This window comes from Syzygium oleosum, unplaced genomic scaffold, assembly GCF_021117445.2.
Source record: "Syzygium oleosum isolate NSW1041296 unplaced genomic scaffold, Sole_v2.1 Sole_v2.08, whole genome shotgun sequence".
Lineage (NCBI taxonomy): Eukaryota > Viridiplantae > Streptophyta > Magnoliopsida > Myrtales > Myrtaceae > Syzygium > Syzygium oleosum.
In genome coordinates, this window is record NW_026607492.1 from 7,706,711 (window position 1) to 7,730,147 (window position 23,437).

The 23,437-nt window shown below is 41.4% G+C and overlaps 2 protein-coding genes and 1 long non-coding RNA gene across 4 annotated transcripts; all 3 read left to right on the forward strand.

Moving 5' to 3' along the window:
- Positions 1 to 5,719: 5,719 nt before the first annotated feature.
- Positions 5,720 to 6,810, forward strand: LOC130138807 (uncharacterized). Its single transcript, XR_008817081.1, has 2 exons — positions 5,720 to 6,142; positions 6,349 to 6,810. It is a non-coding gene; the product is annotated as an uncharacterized LOC130138807 (long non-coding RNA).
- A 2,143-nt stretch (positions 6,811 to 8,953) lies between these two features.
- On the forward strand, positions 8,954 to 15,702 carry LOC115666069 (extra-large guanine nucleotide-binding protein 1). Its single transcript, XM_030587860.2, has 8 exons — positions 8,954 to 10,334; positions 10,433 to 10,570; positions 10,656 to 10,760; positions 10,849 to 11,034; positions 12,069 to 12,249; positions 13,134 to 13,366; positions 14,382 to 14,545; positions 14,897 to 15,702. Exons 1-8 carry the CDS (start codon positions 9,042 to 9,044, stop codon positions 15,477 to 15,479), a joined length of 2,883 nt encoding a protein of 960 aa, XP_030443720.1. The 5' UTR covers positions 8,954 to 9,041; the 3' UTR covers positions 15,480 to 15,702.
- An 889-nt stretch (positions 15,703 to 16,591) lies between these two features.
- LOC115686140 (uncharacterized) lies at positions 16,592 to 23,273 on the forward strand. 2 transcript variants are annotated; one of them, XM_056314048.1, is made up of 11 exons: positions 16,592 to 17,132; positions 17,495 to 17,673; positions 17,926 to 18,223; positions 18,319 to 18,460; positions 18,554 to 18,754; positions 19,080 to 19,205; positions 19,309 to 19,437; positions 20,787 to 21,184; positions 21,346 to 21,562; positions 21,875 to 22,065; positions 22,935 to 23,273. In XM_056314048.1, exons 1-11 carry the CDS (start codon positions 16,771 to 16,773, stop codon positions 23,110 to 23,112), a joined length of 2,421 nt encoding a protein of 806 aa, XP_056170023.1. In that variant the 5' UTR covers positions 16,592 to 16,770; the 3' UTR covers positions 23,113 to 23,273. The 2 variants fall into 2 exon arrangements, with proteins under 2 accessions (XP_056170023.1, XP_030467204.2); XM_030611344.2 differs by having other exon boundaries at positions 16,594 to 17,132; positions 18,001 to 18,223.
- The last annotated feature ends 164 nt before the right edge of the window (positions 23,274 to 23,437 follow it).

Consider the following 23,437-nt stretch of genomic DNA (forward strand, 5'->3'; position numbering starts at 1 on the left):
GTCGCGTGTCACGTGTCGCGTGTCGCGTGTCGGTGCTACTTAGGGAACAGTAGATGAGACTAGCGTGAGAAACGGCACATCCGTGTCCGTATGCTTCACACTCATCATACTCTATACGATTTGCTCATATTGTTAACAGCAATTGGAACCCCTCTACCTCTTTCGGCCTTTTGGGCTAAGATCAATGCGTCAAGAGTGGGCTTGGGCTCTCTCTTTTTTTTGGGGCTTGGGCTCTCTTGAGCAGCCCAAGAATCATGAGTCCATCATATGAAAATAGGCCACGTGTCATTTTGAAAAAAAATTATTTTATCATAGGCTTAGTAAATAAGGCCCACATGGGTAATTTTTTCAAAGCCGTTGAGCCGTCACCTAACTTTGGCACAAATTTAAGTTCCCAAATCCCAACGCCACCTCTCCTAATTGCTCTCGTTTTCAAATAATTCGGTTGGTCCACCAAATACCCATGACCATCTTCACGTAACAGTCTTCCTCGCTCATGATTGTGCGAGAAAGTATTCGAGCTATCGAGAATTAGTCGGAGCTAGAAGACTATCTGACATGGCCAAATTTTACATCGGCTCGGCTACTATTAAACAAGTAGGCCCGAGAATATGGGCAGTCGTGCCATGCGACGCTCGAGCAGGCAGTAACCCGTCGCCCGACCCATTAACCACGGATACAGCATCTCTATACGTGTTCGGGGGATTAATCGTAATTAAGGCATGCTTAGTCCTCCCTCTAGAGGTAGAAGAGCCTCAATTAAATCTCTGAGTTGCAATTAAAAAAAAAAAAAAACACCTGAGTTGGTGCTGTTCTCTGCACGTTGGGGAGGATGTATGACTTTCTTGGTTAGGGCACTAACCACCGCACATGAATCTCTCCTGTCATCTTTTTTAGCAATGCATGCACTGAGAATGGAATCCTATGAAAAAGGAAACAAAAATTAAATGAGGAAATAATCTAAAGATAAAACGGAATATATCAACGTGCGCATATCGAATTATGTCCAATTCCTCCATATAGTGAAATGCTGACCATTGGAATTAAATATGACATAGTTTAGAAACTTAGGAAATTGTATAGTACTCAAAAATTTGAATAGGTTATGGACATAGTGCTATCCTTTTAGCCGCCTCTCGGCCCTCTTTGCGATCACCAGCCGCCACCACTTCTAGACAAAAAGGTTTTGCTCCATCACGTTACGATTTTACTATTTCATAGCAACAAAGTTTGCAAATGGCATCATAAATCGCCTAACTTTATGTGCAAGAGTCGCTTCTTGTTAGTTGTTGGCTTGTTGCTACCCACCACTCCTTATTGTTCACGTGTCAGTTCCCACCGTGGAACCGGTCCCAGTTTGTGGAACTGGAAACTAGGCCACCTGGTCCTGGACCCACTCTGGAACCGATCATATCCCTTTTATTTTTTAACTTATTCCCCGCAAGACTACAAGTGTTGTTGCATAATCTGAGCTACTAGAGTAATGTTAACAGAACAAGATTGTGATAAGCTAAAAATGATTATCATCTCCACGAACAATGCTATAATAATTATCAAGAACCGAGTTTAAGAGGTGTCAAGCCGCGAGGGAGGTGTGACCGCTTCGTGACCAAGATCGAGAGAAGTGAGAGGCGTGAGTGACGAACGTGCATGACAGAGTTTGAGCAAGAAAAAAATGGAAATTAAAGTTTTGGAAATTTGGAATGAAGAATTAAAAAAAAAAAATTGGTTCGGTCCTCGTGGTTCGATTGGGTGGGTCCACACATGGATTCAGGGTGCGTTCGGCTCACAAATCATTTGCTTAAGTTATTTAGTGAATTTGAGTTCTACTTAGTATGTTAATGGATTCAAAGTGCGTTCGGGAGAGGCTTAGTCCAATGCCTTTACATAAGTATAATGATTTTAGACTAAGGGTTTTCGTCAAATACAAATAGTATTTGGTGTTTTAAACCAAAGGGTTTTCTTTAAAGCAATTTTCAAAAGAACAAAGAAAAAAAAAAAGGAGAATGGAGAGGATCGAACCCTCTGGATCACAAGATGGTGGAAACAAACGTTATGGGAGCAATTGAAACAGGTGAGGATCGAACCATTGAATAGATTAGGCTAGCCGATGCCGAGATTGCGTGACCTTAGGCAAGGCGACGAGGTTACGCCCAAGGTTAAGTCGAGGGTCGCGTGACCCTCGCCCAAGGTCATGCAAACCTAGATCTTGGCGACCCTTAGCAAATGTCAGCAAGCCTTGTGCGACTCACGACCCTCAAAATTTCAACTGACAGACTTGCGGCCGTCAACTGTCAATTTTCGACCCTCGATCCTTGTTGACACTTGACCCTCGACAATCATTCCTCAACAACCATCGACTTTGGGCTCATGTCGACCAGAATCTGGAACAACAGTGGGTGCATTTGGTTCAAAAATAGAGATGATGAACTGGTACACTTGTGAGGTCAAAATATGAATAGTGAGGTTGAGTCAAAGTTGAGGTATTTAGTAACATGATCCCATGGACCCTCGAGTCAAATTTAGCATTTTTTAAGTCATTTAATCCGATGCAACTCCCATCCAACATTTGCATTTCATCATTTTTCGAAATGCCATTCAGGGGTTAATGAATTTTTTCGTCCAACTTTGCTTTGGCTAATATTTTCATATTCATATTTTGACCTCACTATACACTTGTGACAAATGCACCAATTTTTAATTTTTTTGACCACCAAAAACCCCAAACTGGTACACTTGTGACAATTTTACCCCGAACTAATTTTTTTGACCACTAAAAACTCAACACTGGTACATTTGTGACAAAATTTACTCTCTGTTAGTGTCCATTAAATTGGATTGATATTACGAAAAATCACAAATTGGTAAACTTGTGACAAACAGAGGGGTAAAACCCCAAATTGGTAAAACCGTCAACTACCACGTGTCATCAAACTTAGCAATTTGATAGTAAAATTTAACGAAAACTAACGAAGTGTAAATTTGTCACATGTGTACCAGTTTAGAGTTTAAATTAGTTCGGGGTAAAATTGTAACAAGTGTACCAGTTTGGGGTTTCTGGTGGTCAAAAAATTTGTTTGTGGTAAAATTGTCACAAGTGTACCAGTTTGGGGTTTTTTGTGATCAAAAAAATAGTTTGAAGTAATTTTGTTACTGACGTATCAGTTTAAAGTTTTTCGTGATATTAATATTAAAAAATGCTTGGCGTTATCATAAAAGAATCGTAAAGTGATCTTATCGTGATTTTACATCAATTCTATTATAAGCAAGAAATGCTTACATTTTATGATAGGACTATTTAAAATATAAAATGTTATAGAAATATCTTATCATATAATTGAACCATTATTACTAATCCGTTTTATCTAACGAGAAATCACGCGAAATATTATTCTGCAAAGGTGAAATGAAATGATCATATTTTAAGCATATAATTGATTGGCAACGTAGTACATCATTAATTTACCGAAGAAAAGGCATACATCAACTTTAAAATTGAAGTAATTTAATCCGAGTATAATGCGGCATGTGTTTTATACGTGTATAATTCGGCTCACTCCAAAAGAAGGCGTGTTTTTCCGTTACTTCAACAAACGCGCGAGGGACGAAAGTTAAGTGAAAAAAAAAAATCACGTATTCCTACGTGTGTATTGTATAAAAATACGAGTATTTTTGCTCGGAGACTTTTTGAAATAAAAGCTTTTGAATGTTTTCCCTTCCATGCAAAGTCTGACCTCACAGTGAATCAAAAGAAACATCAGTCACGGGCTGCCCGTGCTTTGGAGGACACCACATTGCACAGTGATGTACCAAAGGACTCTTGACAAGAACAAGGCAAAAAAGGCCCAAAAGGTGTTCTGAGGACGAGAGAAAAAATCAGAAAAAAACTGGCGGTCCAATTTCTTTGCATAAATCCGACCAAAAAAAAAATTTCTATACATAAATGTTTCCATAAGAGGAACAGAAAATAATTTATTAAGAGCATTCTCATTCATGGTTCATTTGTTTAGCGAAAAATGAATGATTTGAGAAATATTTTCTCGAAAAAGATCAGTTATATCGCTTACAGAAATGAATGAAAGAAAAATATTTTCATCGTCTACGAAAACGTTTAGATATAAATTGTTATCGACAATGAAGATATCTTTCATTGACTAATCATTTTAAATAATACAAGTGATCATTTCTAAGAAAATATTTTCAAATAATTCATTTTCCGACGAAGAGAAGGAGCCTTATTTTATGCTTTTGAAACATTGCCTCACCAAGTATATATGCACGATTATCCCCACCCCATTTTGCGATCGACTAATATCTTGAGCTATATATCTTGCCAAATCGGATTTATCTTAATATCATCGAAGAAAGGTCACTCATGTTGAAATTAAGAGAATTTTGTGAGAAGCGGCACTTTTTTCTTATAATTTCCGTCCTCAAAAGGTGTGGTTGAACAAAAATTGAACTAATGGCATCATAATGTTCGAGGTGCAAATCCCACCCGCGTCATGAGACGGCATATTTTCGAGAGCAAAAACCCCAAAGAATTGATTGCTGATACATTGCAATGTTCATTCAAGCAGCCAAGGAAAGTTTATGGTTTTCGATTCATTGTTTTCTCGTGTTATGTGCAATCACCGTGTTGAAAATCGTAACATCCCTAATTAAGCATGCTTAACAATGTTATTTAAGGGTACTCATTAGTAAAATCTATAATATATAGAGCACAACAAAAAGGAGCCTTACCTAAGAGTGAAAGTGAGTCAAGCTACTTGGACTCGGCTCCAGGAGTAATCGAGTATCTAGGCAAGTCGAGTTCGAGCTCGCCAAGCTTGCGAGCCCAATCAAATTTCTGTTATTTTTTCCAAAATATTTCATGTTTACAAAAAGATACATAATCCGTTCTAATTACATAATTAACCCTAGTATACAACCATATATGAAAGATATTCAAGCCTAATAAACTGGAGGTCCACCTTGAGTTCACATATTACTCTGTTATAGTCGGGTTGAACTCGAGAATTTCGATTTTCTATTCGAATCGAGTTCGAATAAAAATTTTGGTACTTGATCAAGCTAGAGCTGGAGTCGAGCAAAACCTGACAGCTAGGTTCCTTTGTCGTGTCGTATACCCAATTATGCACCGGCATCTCTGAAGACAACATCTATAGTATAATCATGTACTATTACGGTTTAGGGATAAGTGTATTGAAAATCTAAAACTTATCACAAAAGTACAATTGTGTCCTAAAGTTTTCGAAAAGTGCCATTAAGTCCCACAACTTGTTACAAAAGTGCAATTATCTTAAAATTTGACACAAAAATGCAATTAAGTTCTAAAACTTTTAAAATGTACAATAACGTCCTGAAACTTGTCCAATTGGTCTAATTAATTCTTTCTGTTGATTGCACTTTCGGAATGTTTTAGGACTTGATTACCTTTTCGTGATAACTTCTAAGACTTGATTTCACTTTTTGAAAGTTTTAGGACTTAATTACACTTTTTGAAAGTTTTAGAACTCAATTGCACTTTTATAATAATTTTTAAGACTTTCAATGTACTTATCCCTAGGGTTTATATCAGTTTTCAGGGGGATTGCGGAATGATCCCTCAAAATGTGTTCAATTGTACATTGCAATTTTAATTTATATGAATTCACGATTTTTTTTTGGACAGAACAAAAGACTGGTCATTGATATCTAGAAAAGACAGAACCCACTTTCGGGGTCTCAAAACATAGCAGATCTCTAAGGGCCTGCGGAGGACGGGTCAACCATTGTTCAGTGAGTGCTTTTTTTCTGTGTGTCGTAACTACCCAGTCCGCCACACTATTCCTAGACCTATTACAAAACTGCAGTTTTATGTTTGAAAACGAAGACAGCAACTCACGTGCTTCACTGAGGAGAGCACGATGTTCCCACAGCATACCTTCTGGAGACTTCAAGCTGTTGACCAGATTTAGGCAGTCTGACTCCAGAATTAGGTTTTCACCCGCACGAGGAGAGAGGAATTTGAGGGTTTCCACCATGGCTAGGCTCTAGGCTTGCTCGGCGGAAGAGGCGAGGACGTCCTTGGCAAAGCCGTCGATCAAGATCCCAGTTGAGTTGCGGCATACACAAGCTATTGAACCTTCAAAGGAACCAGGTTGGTGAGCTGCATCCATATTTACCTTTGTTTCGCCCCTCTCTGGGGGACTCCAGACATCCTCCTCTGTGTGGTTTACAGCTTCAATTGGTCTGTCAAAGTTGTTCCATCTGTTGAAATTTTTGAGCAATTGTCGTCCTCTTTCAACCAGCAACTGTGGGTCCGGGAGGAGCCTTCTAAAGACGAGGCTATTCCTTGCTTTCTAGATTTCCCAGAGGACAACAGAGACTAACTCAAATTCGGGGGAGTTGTTGCTGCTGGGTATGTATTTTATCAGCCATTCATCAATGCGGGAAGTTTGGTATTTTGAGATCTGGATGTTGAGTGCAGGAACATCCCAGACTTCCCTCGTCCACTTGCATAGTAGGAATAGATGTTCTGTGGTTTCTGCATGAACTCGGCAGAATGGGCAATTCAGATCAGGTACCAGTTTCCTTCTGTACAAATTTTCCTTCGTTGGTAGTGCGTTTTGGCATACGCTCCATACAAAGTTTCTGATTTTGTGGGGAGTTTTCATTCTCCATATCCTGTTCCAGAGTTTAGTAGGAGTTTGATGAGAGGAGGAGGCAGGCTGTGCTTCTGTGTTTACATTTTTGCGAAGGGTGTTGTAGCCGCTCTTAACAGTGTAGTCGCCTTCCTTCGTGCCAGTCCAGATCAGTTTGTCTTCATTCATTTGTGGTCTGATATGTACTGTGAGGATCTCGCGTACTACCTGTTCATCGAATAGTCGTCGCAAAAGCGGTTCCTTCCATGTGCTTTCCCCTTGATCTATCAATTCATCAACCTTTTTTGGGTCCCCTGCATTAGCCGGTCCCCCTATAATTCCCCTTTTGAGCCACTTATCCTCCCTGATGTTAATATTGTGCCCATTCCCTACTGACCACATGACCGAGTCTTCAATTGATGTGCGCCCCATGAGTATGCTCTGCCATCCCCAAGATGGTCTGGATCCCTTCTCTGCCTTCCAGAAGCTCTTGGTTGGGTAGTAAATGCCCTTTAAAACTTGACTACACAGAGTTGTATGATTTTGTGCTAATTGCCAAGCTTGTTTGCCAAGCATGGCCTTGTTAAAAGATATTAAATCCCTAAACCCAAGGCCTCCCCTGTCTTTTCTCTGTTTGAGAACTTCGGCCTTCCTCCAGTGCACTCCTTTTGTTGCTGGTTGGTTCTTCCACCAGAAGGCTGTGATTTTTTTCTCAATAGCTCGACATACTGAAAGTGGAATCTTGAAAATTGACATGGCATATTGTGGTAATGCTTGGACAACAGTTTTGATCAGAATTTCTTTCCCCGCTTTAGACATTGTGTTCTCTTTCCACCCGTCAAGCTTCATATTTACCCTTGCCAAGACCCAAGCAAACATTTGCTTTTTAGATGCTCCCCAATCAGAAGGAATACCCAAGTACTTCCCTGTCTTTTCAATCTCTGGGACTCTTAGTTCTCTAGCCATATTCCTTCTTAATTCACTAGGGCAGTCCTTGTTGAAGTATATCCCTGACTTGTTCAAGTTAACTGCTTGTCCTGAGGAAAAGCAATACGAATTCACGGTTTAAAGGCTTAAATAACACGCAAATTATGTTATTGGAATCTCTCTCCTAGCAAGCTTGATGTCCATTTCAAAAGACAAAAAATAAAAAAAAATCACTCAAGAAATTAAATTATTTGGGTCAATTAGCCAGTACCATTTTTTTTATTTGACTGAAGACCTCTTTTATTTCGCGAAAAATGAAGGACTTGGGAAATATTTTTCTTAAAAATGATCGTCCGCATCGCTCACAAAAGTGAAACGAACGAACAATATTTTTATCGTCCACAAAAACATCCATACATAAAATTATTATCGATAATGAGGATATTTTTCACGGGCGGATTATATCGAGCAATACAAACGATTAATTTTGAGAAAATGGTTTCCGTAAACGAAAGTCTAAATTACCAAACGTGTTACATTTCTAGACATGGAAGAAAAAAAAAGGTAAGCAAATCGAGCCCCTTCACTTTTTTTTCCACCGGAAAAGAGGAAACCCCTTTAATTTCAACCAAAAAAAATTCCCGATCCGCCCCCCCGAAAAAAAGAGCGAAAAAGGAAAAAACGCGAGCGAAAAGACAAAAAAGGAGAAAAAAAACAACAGCACCTGTGGGGCCCACCGTGAAGAAGTTGGCGCATCGGAGGAGGAGGAGGAGGAGGAGGAGGTCGATATATCAGGATACAAATTATTCGAGGAGAGAAAAAAAAAAACAAGGCGACAGGTTCGCAGTTCGCAGTGGAAAAAACGAAAAAATAACCGAAAAAACGAAGAAAGAAAAGAACATCACAAGGCGAGGTGAAAAGAAAAAGAAGGAGAAAAAAAATTGAAGCAACAGCGACGGATGATGCGCGGTTCCAACCAGCAGCCGGTTTTTTTCCTGTCCTCCTCCTCCTTCGCCCCGTCTCTTTCCCTCACCTTCTTCTACTTCTTCCCAAAGCGCTTTTCCCACATCCATCCCCCCCCACCCACCACACCACTTCTCCCCCTCCTCCATCGCCGCCACCCACCCCCGCCGCCGCCGCCGCCGCCGCCGGACACTTGTCTCGTTCCTCCAGACACGACAAAGGAAGAGAACCCATCTCGCAGATCACCCCTTTCCGCTCCGATTTCTTCTCGTCGCTTGCCTTTGCCCCCACCCCCAGTTCGCCCCCGGGTTTTTCCGGCCGCGTCCTCCCTCCGCGGGAGCGAACGGGGGAGCATCGCTTTCTCTCTCTCTCCCTCCCCGTTCCCGCCGGACGTGACCCGCAAGACCCAGAAAGAGGGAAAGGCGGGGGCGGTGTCTTTGCGTGCACGGGGCCGGGGGGTTTCTTCTTGTTGTTCTGATGCCGCTCGTGTCGGGTGCTCTTGAAATCTAGGGGTTCTTGTCCGAAATGGCCAAGGTGGGCGCGTCTGGTTTCCCTCCCGGGGAAGACGGCTCGCCCCAGTACTCGTTCGCATTGGAGTACGAGGGTCCCCCCGTGAGCCGGGACCTTCCCCGGGCCCTCCCGATCAACCTCAAGCACATCCCCGTCGCCGCCGTGGTCGCGCAGGTCTCCGTCGCCGAGAAGCTCGCGCTCCCCGTGGTGCAGCCCATCGGAGCCGCCGACCCTTTGGCCAAGAAGGTCTCCAGGGAGCTGGGCGCCGCGGATTCCACGGTCTCACCCACTTCGGTCATCCAGAACAGCCGCGAGAGCGCCTCGAAGGAGCTCGACTCGGCCTCGGAGATCGCCGCGTCGCCGGCGGCTTCCGGGGTCGCGGCGCCGGTGCCCAGGGGGGGCGGGGGCAAGTCGTCGTCGTCGGGCAATTTGAGCAGCTCGGGTGCGCTGGAGTTCTCTAACGCCAACTGTCTGTCTGGGGAACTGTCTGATGTCGTGAGTAGTTCGCGCGGATTGGAGTCGTCTTCGATAAGCCACGAGCATTCGCGCGAGTTGTTTAATGGAGCGCAGAGTTGTAGCACCATAGAGTTTTGTGATAGTTTCGACAAATCGGCGGGGAGCTCTCGGGCATTTAGAGTTTCCAATGTTGGGAAGGAGAGCATAGATTTGGATGATTCTAACAGTAGGCTGGATTGGGCTTCCAGTGGATCTGTTTTGAGCTTAGAGTGCCCATCTTCTCGGAAGACTGGGGACTGTACCGAGTCTAATCATGATGTTAGAAGAAACCCCGTTGTGACTTTTCACGACATTGAATCGGATGGTGGTCTCGAAGAGGAGTTTAGCAGGGAAGAACAGGAAGTCGTTCGGGTCAAGAGACAACCTCAAAGTAAAGGAAAGAAAGGATCTTGCTATCGATGCTTCAAAGGGAACCGGTTTACAGAAAAGGAGGTTTGCCTTGTTTGTGATGCAAAGTATTGCAGTCATTGTGTGCTTAGAGCAATGGGGTCAATGCCGGAAGGGAGGAAATGTGTTTCTTGCATTGGCTTTCCTATTGACGAGTCTAAGCGAACGAATTTGGGCAAGTGCTCTCGAATGCTTAAACGGTTGCTTAACGATTTAGAGGTCAAGCAAATCATGAAGGCTGAGAAGTTGTGTGAAGCGAATCAGTTACCTTCCGAGTACGTGTGCGTAAATGGGAATCCTCTTTGCCCGGAGGAGCTGCTAATGCTACAGACTTGTCCGAGCCCCCCGAAGAAGTTAAAACCTGGGAATTATTGGTATGATAAAGTATCCGGATTATGGGGAAAGGTGAACATGGCTTCCGAGCAAAATCTTTCCATTTTTTCCCTCTTATTTTGTCAAGTCAATGGTCCGTAACGGATAATGCTTCCTGGTGACTTTAACAGGAGGGAGAGAAGCCTTCCCAGATAATCAGTCCCCATCTCCATGTTGGGGGTCCAATTATGGAGAATGCTAGCAACGGAAATACCCAAGTGTTCATGAACGGTAGACAGATAACAAAAGTGGAACTTAGAATGTTGCAGGTTACATCATCTCACCTCTCGAAATCATTTTGAAGGCATTAATTTGAGAGTATGATTTTAGGAAATGAAATTTTGAATTATGCAGTTGGCGGGAGTTCAGTGTGCTGGTAACCCTCACTTTTGGGTGAACGAGGATGGATCATACCAGGAAGAGGGACAAAAGAACACGAAAGGTTATATCTGGGGCAAGGTAACCTTCTTTGAGGCGTCCTTTTGTGTTTCCTTCTTTAAGAGATTGCTAAACGACATGTCTTACCGGGATGTGCATCTTTCCACAGGCTGGGACAAAGCTATTATGTGCTTTCTTGTCACTTCCAGTGCCTTCTAAATCTTCTGGCTCTCATGTGGAACAATCGAACAGCCTGCTTAGCAGAAGTGTTCCTGACTATGTTGGGCAGAGAATGCTTCAGAAGATTCTTTTAGTTGGATATAGTGGATCTGGAACAAGTACAATATTTAAGCAGGTAAGTTTTCCCATCCAAGCACGCAAAGTGTATGATTTTGGCACGCGTAAAGTTGTAGTGGATGACATAGCTCTTGCTCTTGAAGACTCTAATAGAGAGCTCTGTAATTGTATACATATGGAATCAAAAGCTGTTCCAGAGTCCATGCTTGTGAAATATTGAAATATGCCAGCATATCAGAATGAAATTCTTGGGCCAGAGTCCCAGCTTTTAGTCTATATCATGTGTTACATCACATGATCGTGCTTACGGTTTCCATTTAACTAGAAAGAGGTAAGTTGCTCAATATATACTCGACTCAACAATGGTGTTAAATTTATTAGGTCGAAATGAGAAATGGAAAAATAATGCATTATTTAGAAGATCGTTTATGAAATAGATCAAGTTTAGGACTCCATAAGTTGCTAGTCTATTGAAAGCAGAATCTCAATTCCCTTAAGACATACCCTAGTCCTCCCACCATGGTACATTTTGACATTTATGAAGAGGTTGACTTTCTTTAAATACGTCGAATCTTCAGACTTCCTTCCATTTCTTTTGAGAGTGTTGTAGGCAATTCTACATCTTCTATTAGTAGCATTGTCTGTGCGCAAAACCTGGAAGTTTCAAACCAAGGAAAAATTGCTTTTATTATTTTGATCGTGCAGGAAGCAGAGTGCGAGGGTGAGTGTACTTTTGGATAAGATTGGAGAATATCATTTGGTACTTTGGCCTTAAGAGACCAGATCGAAGTCTTCTCTTCTTTAGATAATTTTGTACTATTAAGATGGAATTCATTTGCTATTAATAACAAAACATGGAATTTAATTGGTAAACCTTGCTTTTACGGCGTCTCACGAGGTGTTTAGGTCCTCAGCAACATTTTCCCTCTGCTTCCTTCCTTTTTTTTTTTTTACCCGAAAATGTTGTAAAGCTAATAGTTATGGAATTGGAGTGATTCGCTCTTTGTCTTTTTTTCTTATTGCAACTAGTTTTAAGAATCACTGAAGCTATTCTGCCTTTGGATAATAAAAATGGGCTTATATCCACTCCAGGTCAAACTTCTCTATGATGCTGTCCCTTTCTCAGCCGAAGAGCGTGAAAATTTGAAGCTCACTATTCAGGGAAATGTGTATACCTATCTTGGGATACTTCTTGAAGGCCGTGAGCGTTTTGAAGACGAAAGTTTGTCTCACATGAGGAAAAACCGTTCTTCTGGTGGCAACGACCATATAGGTGATTGTTTGATATACTTCTCTTTTCCTTGCCTTTAGCCGTTTTATGTAATATTAGAGGAGATTGGCCTGAACACGTGAAACGTGTCCTAAAAACAATATGATGGGCTTATGTCCTTGAAAGCCTTGGATCACTGAGTCATAAATGTGAAAAGATCGTGATAGTGAGCCTAGGACTGCGGGAATAACTTGATGGGCTTACGAGAAGTTCCCTATAGTTTGAGAATGGGTTCGTCATTTAATAGACAAGATACTAGCCATGTTAAATAGCAACTCCCAAGTATCCTTTTGAGACTTGGTCTGTAGTTCGTGGCCAGGTCAAGAAAGAGATTCTCTATGAACATGTAATCAATGTATGGAGAATGGCGTCTGTTTTAATACACAAGGATTCTAAAAGCAGGATTAGAGATTGTCATAATGACATGGTTTTACTAATACGTTAAATCCTCACTCGTATATCTAGTGGATTGGATATTTCTGAAAGAACTTGATGTTTTCGGGGTCTCTCTCTAGTATAAAGGTCACTTGTAAGTGTCTAATGACCATATTAAAAGAGACTAAGAAATAGAGGGACGTATTGGACCAAATAGATGTACAGAAGCTCAGTTGTTTGACTGAAAAAAAAGATTCAGGGCTACTGTTGTTGGGACTCGCAATACTATTGTGGACTGAGAGCCAGAAATTTAGGAAATATAGATAGCTCACTTGGATTATCTATAAGAAAAGTCATATCACGTATTCCTACTATCTCTGCGAACTAACATTAATAAATGGTTGCAATAGTATCGGCATAAGAAATTCTATGTCTTCAAATGCAAATTGTCCTCGTCATTGAATGTGGCTCAAATATGGCAGTTATTAAATCATTTAATCTCATTATGACAGAAAATCAAGAGAAAAAGTCAATATATTCCATTGGACCACGCCTGAAAGCCTTTTCAGACTGGCTGCTAAAAACCATGGTGTCGGGCAATCTGGAAGCCATTTTTCCAGCTGCCACACGTGAATATGCCCCACTTGTGGAGGAGTTATGGAAGGATCCCGCCATTCAGGCTACTTACAGCCGAAAAAATGAGCTGGAGATGCTACCTACTATTGCCAACTACTTTTTAGAGCGGGTAAGATCATGTTTTCTTTCCTAGTCTGAAAGACTTCGTGTAAAGCACGGATTTGTAAGAACACTGATTGCGCTCTTTATATTTCTATTAACAGCAAAAGTAGATTGTGCTCTTTCATTTATTTTCGAGTAGAGATTTGTGTGCTACTAATTGTGATAATGCTCAATTTCTATGGGGATTCATGGCAGAAAAGAATTCTCCTGTCGAATGTGTAATTCTCCATCATCTCTTGCTTCTTTTGACGTAATTGGCTGGCTTTTCGTTGCTTGCTTCATATTAATAGCAATGTCTGCAAGATGATGATGGTAGAAAGTAGGAGCAGAGGAAGTTTATCATGCTGAGATGCTATTTGCTTATGTTTGGTGTAAGTGATAGATGGAGATGGAGTGGAGTGAGTGGCAGAATGGAGAAATAGTTGAATGAGTATTTCATTGGCTATTCCTTGTCATTTGAAAAAAATTGGGTCCAAGTTAAAAGTGGCAAGGAAGGGATTCCAAGATATTTACTGCATCCTTGTAAGAATAAAAATCATATAAAAGAGGAGTAAAAGAATTTGGGAAACGTGCATAAGCTGAGAAGGGAATAGTAGTTTATTACCAGACAACGACATGGGCTTCCACACCCCAGAAAAGCAGTACCAATAGAGGAAAGGAATGTGAATTTCACTTTGGATCAAACATACTTCAAGGGAATAATTAGGCTCTTGGTACGAAGAAAAGAGATAATAAATAGTGTGAAAAATGATCAAGTTAAGTCCAAGACGATGCATTCTTTGAGTCTCGATTTTTTTGTTATATGTGAATTTTTTGTTATATGTGAAGCTCTAAAGCAATGTCAGTCACTAGGGTCATTGCTTTTTGTATTATTTGACGGTGACCTAGCTTGTGATTTACACTGAATAAGGTGACGTTAAGCTTTTGGAGTTAGCTATTACACACTGCATACTCCGGCATCTTATTACCGCATGGCTACCAGTTAGCCTTTTCATTTCTGATGCCTTTTCCTTTCTGTTCAGGCTGTTGACATTCTGAGGTTGGATTATGATCCCTCGGATTTAGATATTCTGTATTCTGAAGGTGTGATTTCATCAAATGGACTTGCTTGTGTGGACTTCTCATTTCCCCAGTCTGCACCTGATGATTATACCGATTCGATGGATCAGCACGACTCTCTGCTTAGGTCGGTGCCATCTTGTTAATCTGCATTGTAGTTGCAGCGCCTGTAGATTGTTTAGTCCTCTTCCAGGCATTACCAAAGATATTTAGAGCAGAACAAACTCAACGATCACTTTGCCCTTGAACTTTATCTTAAGAAGAACCTGAAGATCACTGCTCCACTAGTGAATTGAATGTTTGACTTTAGCAGTTTCGCCAGGGTGAATCCTTTTATAATCAGTCTTGACTTAGAACTCAAGTATCTATGCCAAGTAAAAGTGTGGTGATTCATCCTGTTCTCGACCTTCTTGATATGCCTAGCAAGTTGGATCTCAAGTACTCAAAAAACATTTTTTTTTTCTTAATGTTTTTGCAGGTACCAACTAATCAGAGTGAACGCGAGAGGCCTTGGAGAAAACTGCAAGTGGCTAGACATGTTTGAAGACGTTGGTCTCGTCACCTTCTGTGTCTCCTTAAGCGACTACGATAAGTATACTCCTGATGCAAATGGGTCCTTGACGAACAACATGATACTGAGCCGGAGATTCTTCGAGAGCATTGTCGCTCACCCGACTTTTGACCAGATGGATTTCCTTCTAATGCTAACAAAGTTTGATCTCTTCGAGGAGGAGGTAGAACAGGTCCCACTAACGGAGTGCGAGTGGTTCGATGACTTCCACCCTCTCGTCAGCAGCCATCGCAGTAACAGCAGGAGCAATAGCATTAATTACAGCCCGACGCTCGGTCAGCTGGGCTTCCACTATGTTGCGGTGAAGTTCAAACGGCTTTATGCTTCACTCACGGGTCGGAACTTATACGTTGCTTTGGTGAAGGGGTTGGAGCCTGATAGCGTCGACGCGGCTCTCAAGTATGCGAGGGAGATTTTGAAGTGGGATGAGGAGAGAGTGAACTTCAGCTTGAGTGAATACTCGATGTACAGCACGGAGGGGAGCTCCTAGTGCAGATTTTCATACCGGGGGAAAGCTTGTAAATTGAACCTCCGAGCGGGCATTACTGTAGGTAATGTACATATAACGTGCTGTATATTTAAGATGGGAGATTTTTTCTTCGACCTATTGTGATTGACGGATGGAGGCCATTTCGACGAGAGTTTGGAATGCACCACAAAGTTAGGCTTTTTAGTTATATTTGCAAGGAAGGTATGGTGATGTTTGAGTTGTGGCGGGAATGTTCAATCCCTTTTTTTCTCTCTATTTGAGTAGAATCGCCAGATTTATTTCGCGACATGAATTAATTGAATGCGATATAGTTTGGAAATGTATTACACACCTTGAGTTTTGTAGTTCGGCTTTCTAGTATATCGGTTTATTGTTTTAGCAGGTAATCTCGGTTTCGGCTTTTAAAACTGATTCAGCAGATGACATTTCCTGGCTTCAGATCCGATGGCCCAGATTCTACACGGGACCTGTCCTGTAACACACCGGACCATAGATTTTTCTCGAAAAGTTATGTGCTCGCGCTGCCCCCGATCACGATCATAGACAAGCAACTACACACCGTCGCAAGCGCCCGCGCTTCAGCTAGTTGAACTGCAATGCACGCATTGCATGTATGTATACCGTAAAGAACTGCTCAGAGAAAAATTTGAGCAGATCGTCAAGATGTCACGGTTCCTATCGGCGATGCGTAAGAACCATGAGCTGACTTGTTTCCTTTGGTGGGCCGATGCGAGAGGAAACTATCACTAAGCCGTTTTTGGTAAGCGAAAGAGCAGGGGGATAGGCGATCAAAGCTTGACATTCTGTCAAACTGTTCACGCTCGCAATGCAAGGTTCGATTTCAATCACGGTCATTACCTATCAAAGTCTAGATCGTTTGGGTTTAAGAGGGTATATCTCGTCATGGGCAAGCTCGTCGGCACAGCTCCATTGAATCCCACCAGTGGAATAAGGTAAGAAGATAAAAGATGGGCGGTTCTAAGGTCGATTCAAGTTTCATCTGAAACTCAGAACATCGGTTCACAAATTGTTAAAACCTGAGACCTATCGTGCACACTTTGTATCCCGTTCTAGGATCGGTTTTAGGTTTCACCTCGAAACTGTGAACTTACCCACACTTGAAACAGACCGGTTCGAGATTTCGATTTTACCCTGGAAACATGCTTTCAGCTCAGTTTGGCCAACCTCCTTGATGGTCTAGGATCGAACCCTTTTTGAGTTTCATAGCGATAGGAGTTGATTCGCACCGCCCAAAACCCCTCCCCATAGGCCCCCCCCCCGTCCCCCCACCATGCGACACCTCCGCCGCCCCTCCAAGGCCGCCGTGGCCTCCCTCCACACCTCCCGCTACAGGGCCCCGAGGCCGGCGCCGCCGCCGCAGCCCCCGCCGGACCCCCCGAAGCCGCCGAGGCCGCCGCGGAAGCCGGAGGCCTTCGCCCTCCACGGCGCGGCGTGGGAGGACCCGTACAGCTGGATGTCGAAGCTGAACGACAAGGTGGCGATGCGGCACATGGACGTGCACATGGAGCAGGAGGAGAAGTACGCCGAGGCCTTCATGTCCGACACCGACAAGCTCCAGAGCAAGCTCCAGTCCGAGATGGCCTCCCGCCTCTCCTTCGAACTCTCCACGCCTCCTCTCCGCTGGGGCCCTTGGTTGGTTTCTCTCTCGCGCTTTTGGTCTGGTACATGTGAAGTTGGGTGCTTTCGAGTTACATATGTTGTTGTTTCAATCGTGGTTTTCTCAGTGATTTTTCTACTCATTTGATCTTGTGAGGTTGTCGTATCGTGTCGTGTCTAAACTCGAGACCCCAATTGGCGGCGTTTAGACTTCACAAGTAGTGGAGAGTGAAGGAAGAGTATGATCTGAATCTATGGTGGAATGTGATGCAAGAATACCGTCTAATTGGCGATTCCGTTGTCTTTCTGATTGTATTGGAGCAAATCATTTTCAGAATTTCATGTCACTCTGAGAGATTCCGATGGTTCTCTAATAAGTTCCAACTGTTTTGACCTAGGCTATACTATAGGCGAGTTGAAGAAGGGAAGCAGTATCCGGTGCTCTGTAGACGATTAGTGAGCTTAAATGAAGAGTTCATCTCTCATAAATCTCCTTCAGCTGGGTTTGATTTCACCTCAGGGAAGAGAATTGAGCAGAAGCTTGTTGACTACAATCAAGAAGCTGAGAGATTTGGAGGTAATGTTCCTCACTTTTGGCTGAATCCACGCACTTTTCTTGTGAAAGACTGGGTACATGGTGCTCTAACATGTCTCTGGACCTTATTAACATGCAAATGGAGGATGAAAAGAATGTCTCTTTCGTTCCTACTTCGTTTGCTGTTGTTCTACTTTAGCTTTTTCTGGGTAAAGTAGGTGATGAAACGGTATTTCAAGTTTCTAACTTTTGTTCCTTTAACTTACTTCTTGAACTTACTTCTCGCTTTCCCAGCCAAAGAAGAGGAAGTATTTCCCAACATCTCCCTTCCTCATGTGGTTGTACATTTTTGCGTCCCTATTTTTTCAGGTTATGCTTATGAAGAATTATCGGAGGTATCGCCGAGCCATCAATTTTTGGCATACACCATGTATGACAAGGACAATGACTTCTTTAAGTTATCTGTGAGGAATTTAAATTCGGGCTCGTTATGTAGTAAGCCTCAAGCTGAAAGAGTGTCGGGTCTGGCATGGGCAAAGGATGGGAAGGCATTGCTCTATGTTGTCACAGATCAAAACAAGCGGCCTTGTAGGTATGTATTGCATGTCATTGCTTGCTTTATTGCTTAGCATTTCTTTTTTATAACCTTAAGATTGATGAATTAAATCAGCGTTTTTTTATCACAAGGCTATACTGTAGCATGATTGGATCAACTGAAGAAGATGTTCTGCTCCTGCAAGAACTGGATGATAATGTTCAAATTAACATAAGGCATACAAAGGATTTCCAGTTTGTGACTGTTAATACCTTCTCGGTTGCATCTTCAAAGGTATCCCTTCTAATGCTAATGTCTTGTGATATGCAAAAGGTTAAAGCTAATCTAGCAAGTCCATGTAGTTGAATCAATAGAATGATATTTCAGGTGTTTCTGATAAATGCAGCAGATCCACTTTCAGGCATGACGCTTGTTTGGGAGAGTGAAGGTCTATGCCATTGCATAGTTGAACACCATCAGGCCTACCTTTTTCTATTCACAGATGCTACCAAAGATGGTAAACCTGTAGAGAATCATTATCTTCTTCGATGTCCTGTAAATCCTTTTTATGGTCCAGCAACTTGGGAGGTTAGTGGTAAGCTATGCTTTCTAACCAATGTTTCCAGTGGCTTACTTTCTCGTCCTTCTAGTTTTCCATGTTACATGCAATTGTGACATTTTTGAGAAACATTTATATGAAAATTGTACGAATCATGTTTGCTAGCTATATCTTGCTTGCATCTTCTGGAGTTTGATCGCTTAACTTTTTTGGATCAAGTCTTATTTCATAGCTCTACAAATGATCAACAGCAGAGTTCCTTTAGAATTTTCTCACTTGAATATATTGTTCTTTTCTTTGCTCTTTTCGACCAGTTTCTTTGACCAGTTTTCTTTGCTCTTTTTATTACTGCAGAATGTATTTGTTGATGATGAAGACTCGATCATTGAGGATGTTGACTTCAGTGATAAGTACTTGGTTCTTATACTAAGAAAAGACGGAAATTACAGAATTTGTTCAGTTGCCCTACCTCTTGGGAAGGTATACACAGAAGAATCCTCCGTGTCTTCTTAAGTCATTCTGGCACTCAGCCAATAACATTAAATAACTTGTTCTCTCATTAATATCCCTTTGGGTATGGCAGGGTCAGATTCATCTTAAGGAGGCTAACCCTTGTTTCTTACCTCTTCCAAAATTTGTCTCCCAAATCTCACCTGGACCAAATTATGACTACTATTCCACTACGATGCGCTTTACAATATCATCACCTGTGGTACGTGTTTCAACACCCCATGGTTTGCATCTTACATACCATACCTTAGCTTAATTTAAAAGCAGCATATGGACTTTGCTTATAACCAGCACTTAAAAATGTCCTGTGGTCTCACATAGGTATTATCTAGATTGACTAAAACAGTTTCTGATCTTTGTGAAGTCCCTTGCGAATTCTTTGTTTTAAAAAGGAGTTCTTACCATTCTTTGAAAGTAACAAATGCCTAATAGTGGGAATTTATCGGTAATTGTTTTTAGCGAATTTACTATAGCTGTAAAAGCTATTTCATTGATCATTTAATTCCCTTTTTTAATTTGATAATTTTGTGGAATTTTCATTTGCTAAATGAGTAGCTGACTCACATGAAGTTGATTTTATTTTGTTAGTAAGTTGCCTTCCTCCAGCCTTCATGTTGAATTATTCAATCCGTATACTCTGGCAAAGTACGCAGCCTGTTTGAGGCATCTAATGTTTTTAATCATGCCTGTGGCTGTTTAAAATAGCTCTATGGTCGCTTTGCTGTAACCTTAACTTGATGTTTGGTTCCTTGGAAGGTATGACTTTGGGACTTCTGCTCATAGGTTTTACCAATTTGAGTAATAGAAGCCAAAAGCATGATCTGAAACTTAAGCGGGGCAGCTTTATCTTTTTGCTTGGAGCTCCTAGTTTTATGGGCAGGGACACTTTTGATTATTTTTTTGGTTCTATATAGGCAATTACAACGGAAGTCATCTTCCAAGTAAAAGTGAGGTGCTTAGGTTCTATAGTTGCTTTTTCATCATTGTCCGTGTACGCAAGTTATGTTGCAATTGTCATTTGTTTAGAGTTGGAGGCTAGGGGCATCAGCTCAGTATGTAATTGTGTCATTATAAATTATTTTATGATTGTTTCAACTTTCTGCAACTGTTCTATGTCCTCTCTCATGAGTCATCTTCACACAGGCAACATTTTTCTGAGTGTAATGATGTGGAGTATGTGATCGTGATATTGTTCTTCTGTCAACGTGCAATACTTCTCTTTTATAATATATAGTGGTCACATCTTATGAGCTACTTTATCTAAAATGGCTCTCATGCCCATATATAAGTCATCTTGCAATTTGTTGAAGTTGGGGCATCTTATTGTAACTTCCTTCATCGACAAGAATTTAATGAGTGATTCAGCCTTCTGCAACTGTTGCATTTCCTCTCTGATGAACACCTTCACATTGGCAACATTTGTTTCTTTCGAGTGCCATGATTTGGAGAATGTTCTCTTTGTTTTTGCCTCTTCAGTCATCTATAAACCTGCAATATTTTATCTTTAAAAACATATAGATTGTGTATCTGATGGGCTACTTTATGTCTCAGATGCCAGATGCTGTGGTTGACTATGATTTGTCAAATGGTATGTGGAATATCATACAGCAGCAAAATCTGCTTCATGAGAGGACCCGAATTTTGTATGGGACGGCTTCTTCTGCTAGCATTCATGGAAAATCCTCTTCTATGACTGAGGTTAAATCGGAGGATAATTTATGGAATGAGCTTTCTGAGTTTTATGCTTGTGAACGTCATGGAGTCCCTTCATGTAATGGGATTGTTGTTCCTCTAACTATTGTGTATTCACGCACAAATAAGAAAGAAAATTCAAAGCCTGGTTTGCTGCATGGACACGGAGCTTATGGTGAGCTGCTTGACAAACGTTGGCGTAGTGAACTTAAGAGTCTTCTTGATCGTGGTTGGGTTGTTGCTTATGCTGATGTTAGGTATGTTTGCCTTGGCACGGTTCCCTTTTCTATAGCCTCTAGTATTTCTAAATAGGAATTTCACTGTCCTTTCTCTTAAAGATGTAATTGTCATTTTTTACATACCAGAGGATTTCCGAGGCTTGCGTTCAATTCTTATTGATTGCATGGTTGGCTTGCAGAGGTGGTGGCGGCAGAGGTAGGTCTTGGCATCATGACGGAAGAAATAGGAAAAAGCGTAATTCAATCGAAGATTATATTTCCTGTGCCAGGTTCCTGATTGACAAAGAGATGGTACATGAAAACAAACTTGCTGGTTGGGGATATAGTGCTGGGGGACTTTTAGTTGCTTCAGCCATTAATAAGTGTCCAGACTTATTTCGTGCTGCAGTTCTGAAGGTCTGATGGACTCTGTCCCTGCTTTCAGGTGTTTTTTGATAATTTTCGCTGCATCTCTCCTTCTTGTGCCTGTGCTGCGTTTATGCTTGCTATGGGTTGCATTATTACGGTTGAGAAACTGATGTTTGTTTTCCGTGTGTCATCACCGCAATGTTCCATGAGTAAGTAGAATTTAGCATTCTTACGTCAGAGAAAGGAGTCTTGCAGTACCCCTTTGCACCATTTACTTTTATGTTTGCAATTATTTTTGAGCTGGATTTGAGATGATTACATGTGAACTTAATGCTGCTTACTTGCTCGTTGTATTTTCAGGTACCCTTTTTAGATGCGACAAACACACTTCTCTATCCCATTTTACCACTTACAGCTAGTGACTATGAAGAGTTTGGTTACCCAGGGGATATTGATGACTTTCGGGCCATAAGGGAGTATTCTCCATATGACAATATCCCAAAAGATGCATCTTTTCCTGGAATTCTGGTGACCTCTTCCTTTAGTACACGGTAGGTCTCTTCTTTTGCTTCTTCACCTTTTAAATCTGATCCTTTATTTCATTTTGGAACTGGTATGGTGGGCTAGGGATTCGAGAATTGTAGACACCTCAATCAATTAAAGTTTTCTGGGGTCAAGGTCACAGATGTTTATATGCGACAGAAAATGCAGCCAAAGCAGAAATTTGAGTTATTCTCGAGGGCAGTCAGATTCAAAAATATGCACGGGGATTGTCGATTTTTTTTTCTCCATATATAAAACAAAATTTATAACGGTGGATACTGATCAGCATTAACATGACCGGATACTAAATTTGATTTAGGTGAATCTTACATGACCACGTATTTGAGAGTTTTCCAATTTAAGGACAATGACTAGGCTACATTAAGTAGCCTGAGGGTTGGCTGACTTGTTCCATTTAAAGTCATAGAACATATACTCTAAGTTGTCATGCAAACAATGAATAATCTCCGAGCCAATAAATCATCAGGACAAAGCTGCTTCTCATGTCTCCTAACATACCAGCAATTTTTGCTTTTGATAAGTGAATATCTACAGCAATGTGGTTTTTAGCTTTTTGATGTTCTGTGGATTAGAAAGTAATTTGCATGGAAGGTGATCATTTCATGGATGATGGAATCAAGCTTTTAGGACTGCTGCATTTCTAAAGGTGAATAGACTGATGAGCAAAGAACTTATCTATTCATCTAATCGATATAGGATCCTATTGACGAAGCAATTCTTTCTGCATTTCTTGTGTACTTCTGTTTTGTCTGCTAGTCAGTTCATTTGTTGATGGATTTTGTTTGATTTTTCCCTCAAACTTGCGATGTCATAGAAATCTTAAATTGCTTACAGTCCCATGATTTTTGTTTTTCAGATTTGGGGTTTGGGAAGCTGCGAAGTGGGTTGCACGAGTCCGCGAAAACACTATATATGATCCTGAACGGCCCATACTTCTCAATCTATCTACTGATATAGTAGAAGAAAACCGGTATCTGCATTGCAAAGAATCAGCACTGGAGACTGCTTTTCTTATTAAAGTAGTAGATTCCTAGGTTTGGCTGTACAATCACATGTAATGTGTTCATGAAAAAAAAGGAGAATACATTTCTCTAACACATTCAATGAGTCTTAACCAGTGCCTTTAAAGGGCACTTTATAACATTCTCCATGTGTTTGTACTATTTTCCTCTTAGTGTTTTTTACCTATCGACAACCGATTTCTTTCTTGCATTTTCAAGACTCAAGCAGGAACATGTTTTGAGAGAATTTGGAAGGATTAGTGACACATTGTGGAACAAATCCACTTAGGTGGTGTTTGCCAGATATTTGTAAAGGCCATCAGATTCCTAGGGCTGTCAAACCTGACAATCTGTCGAA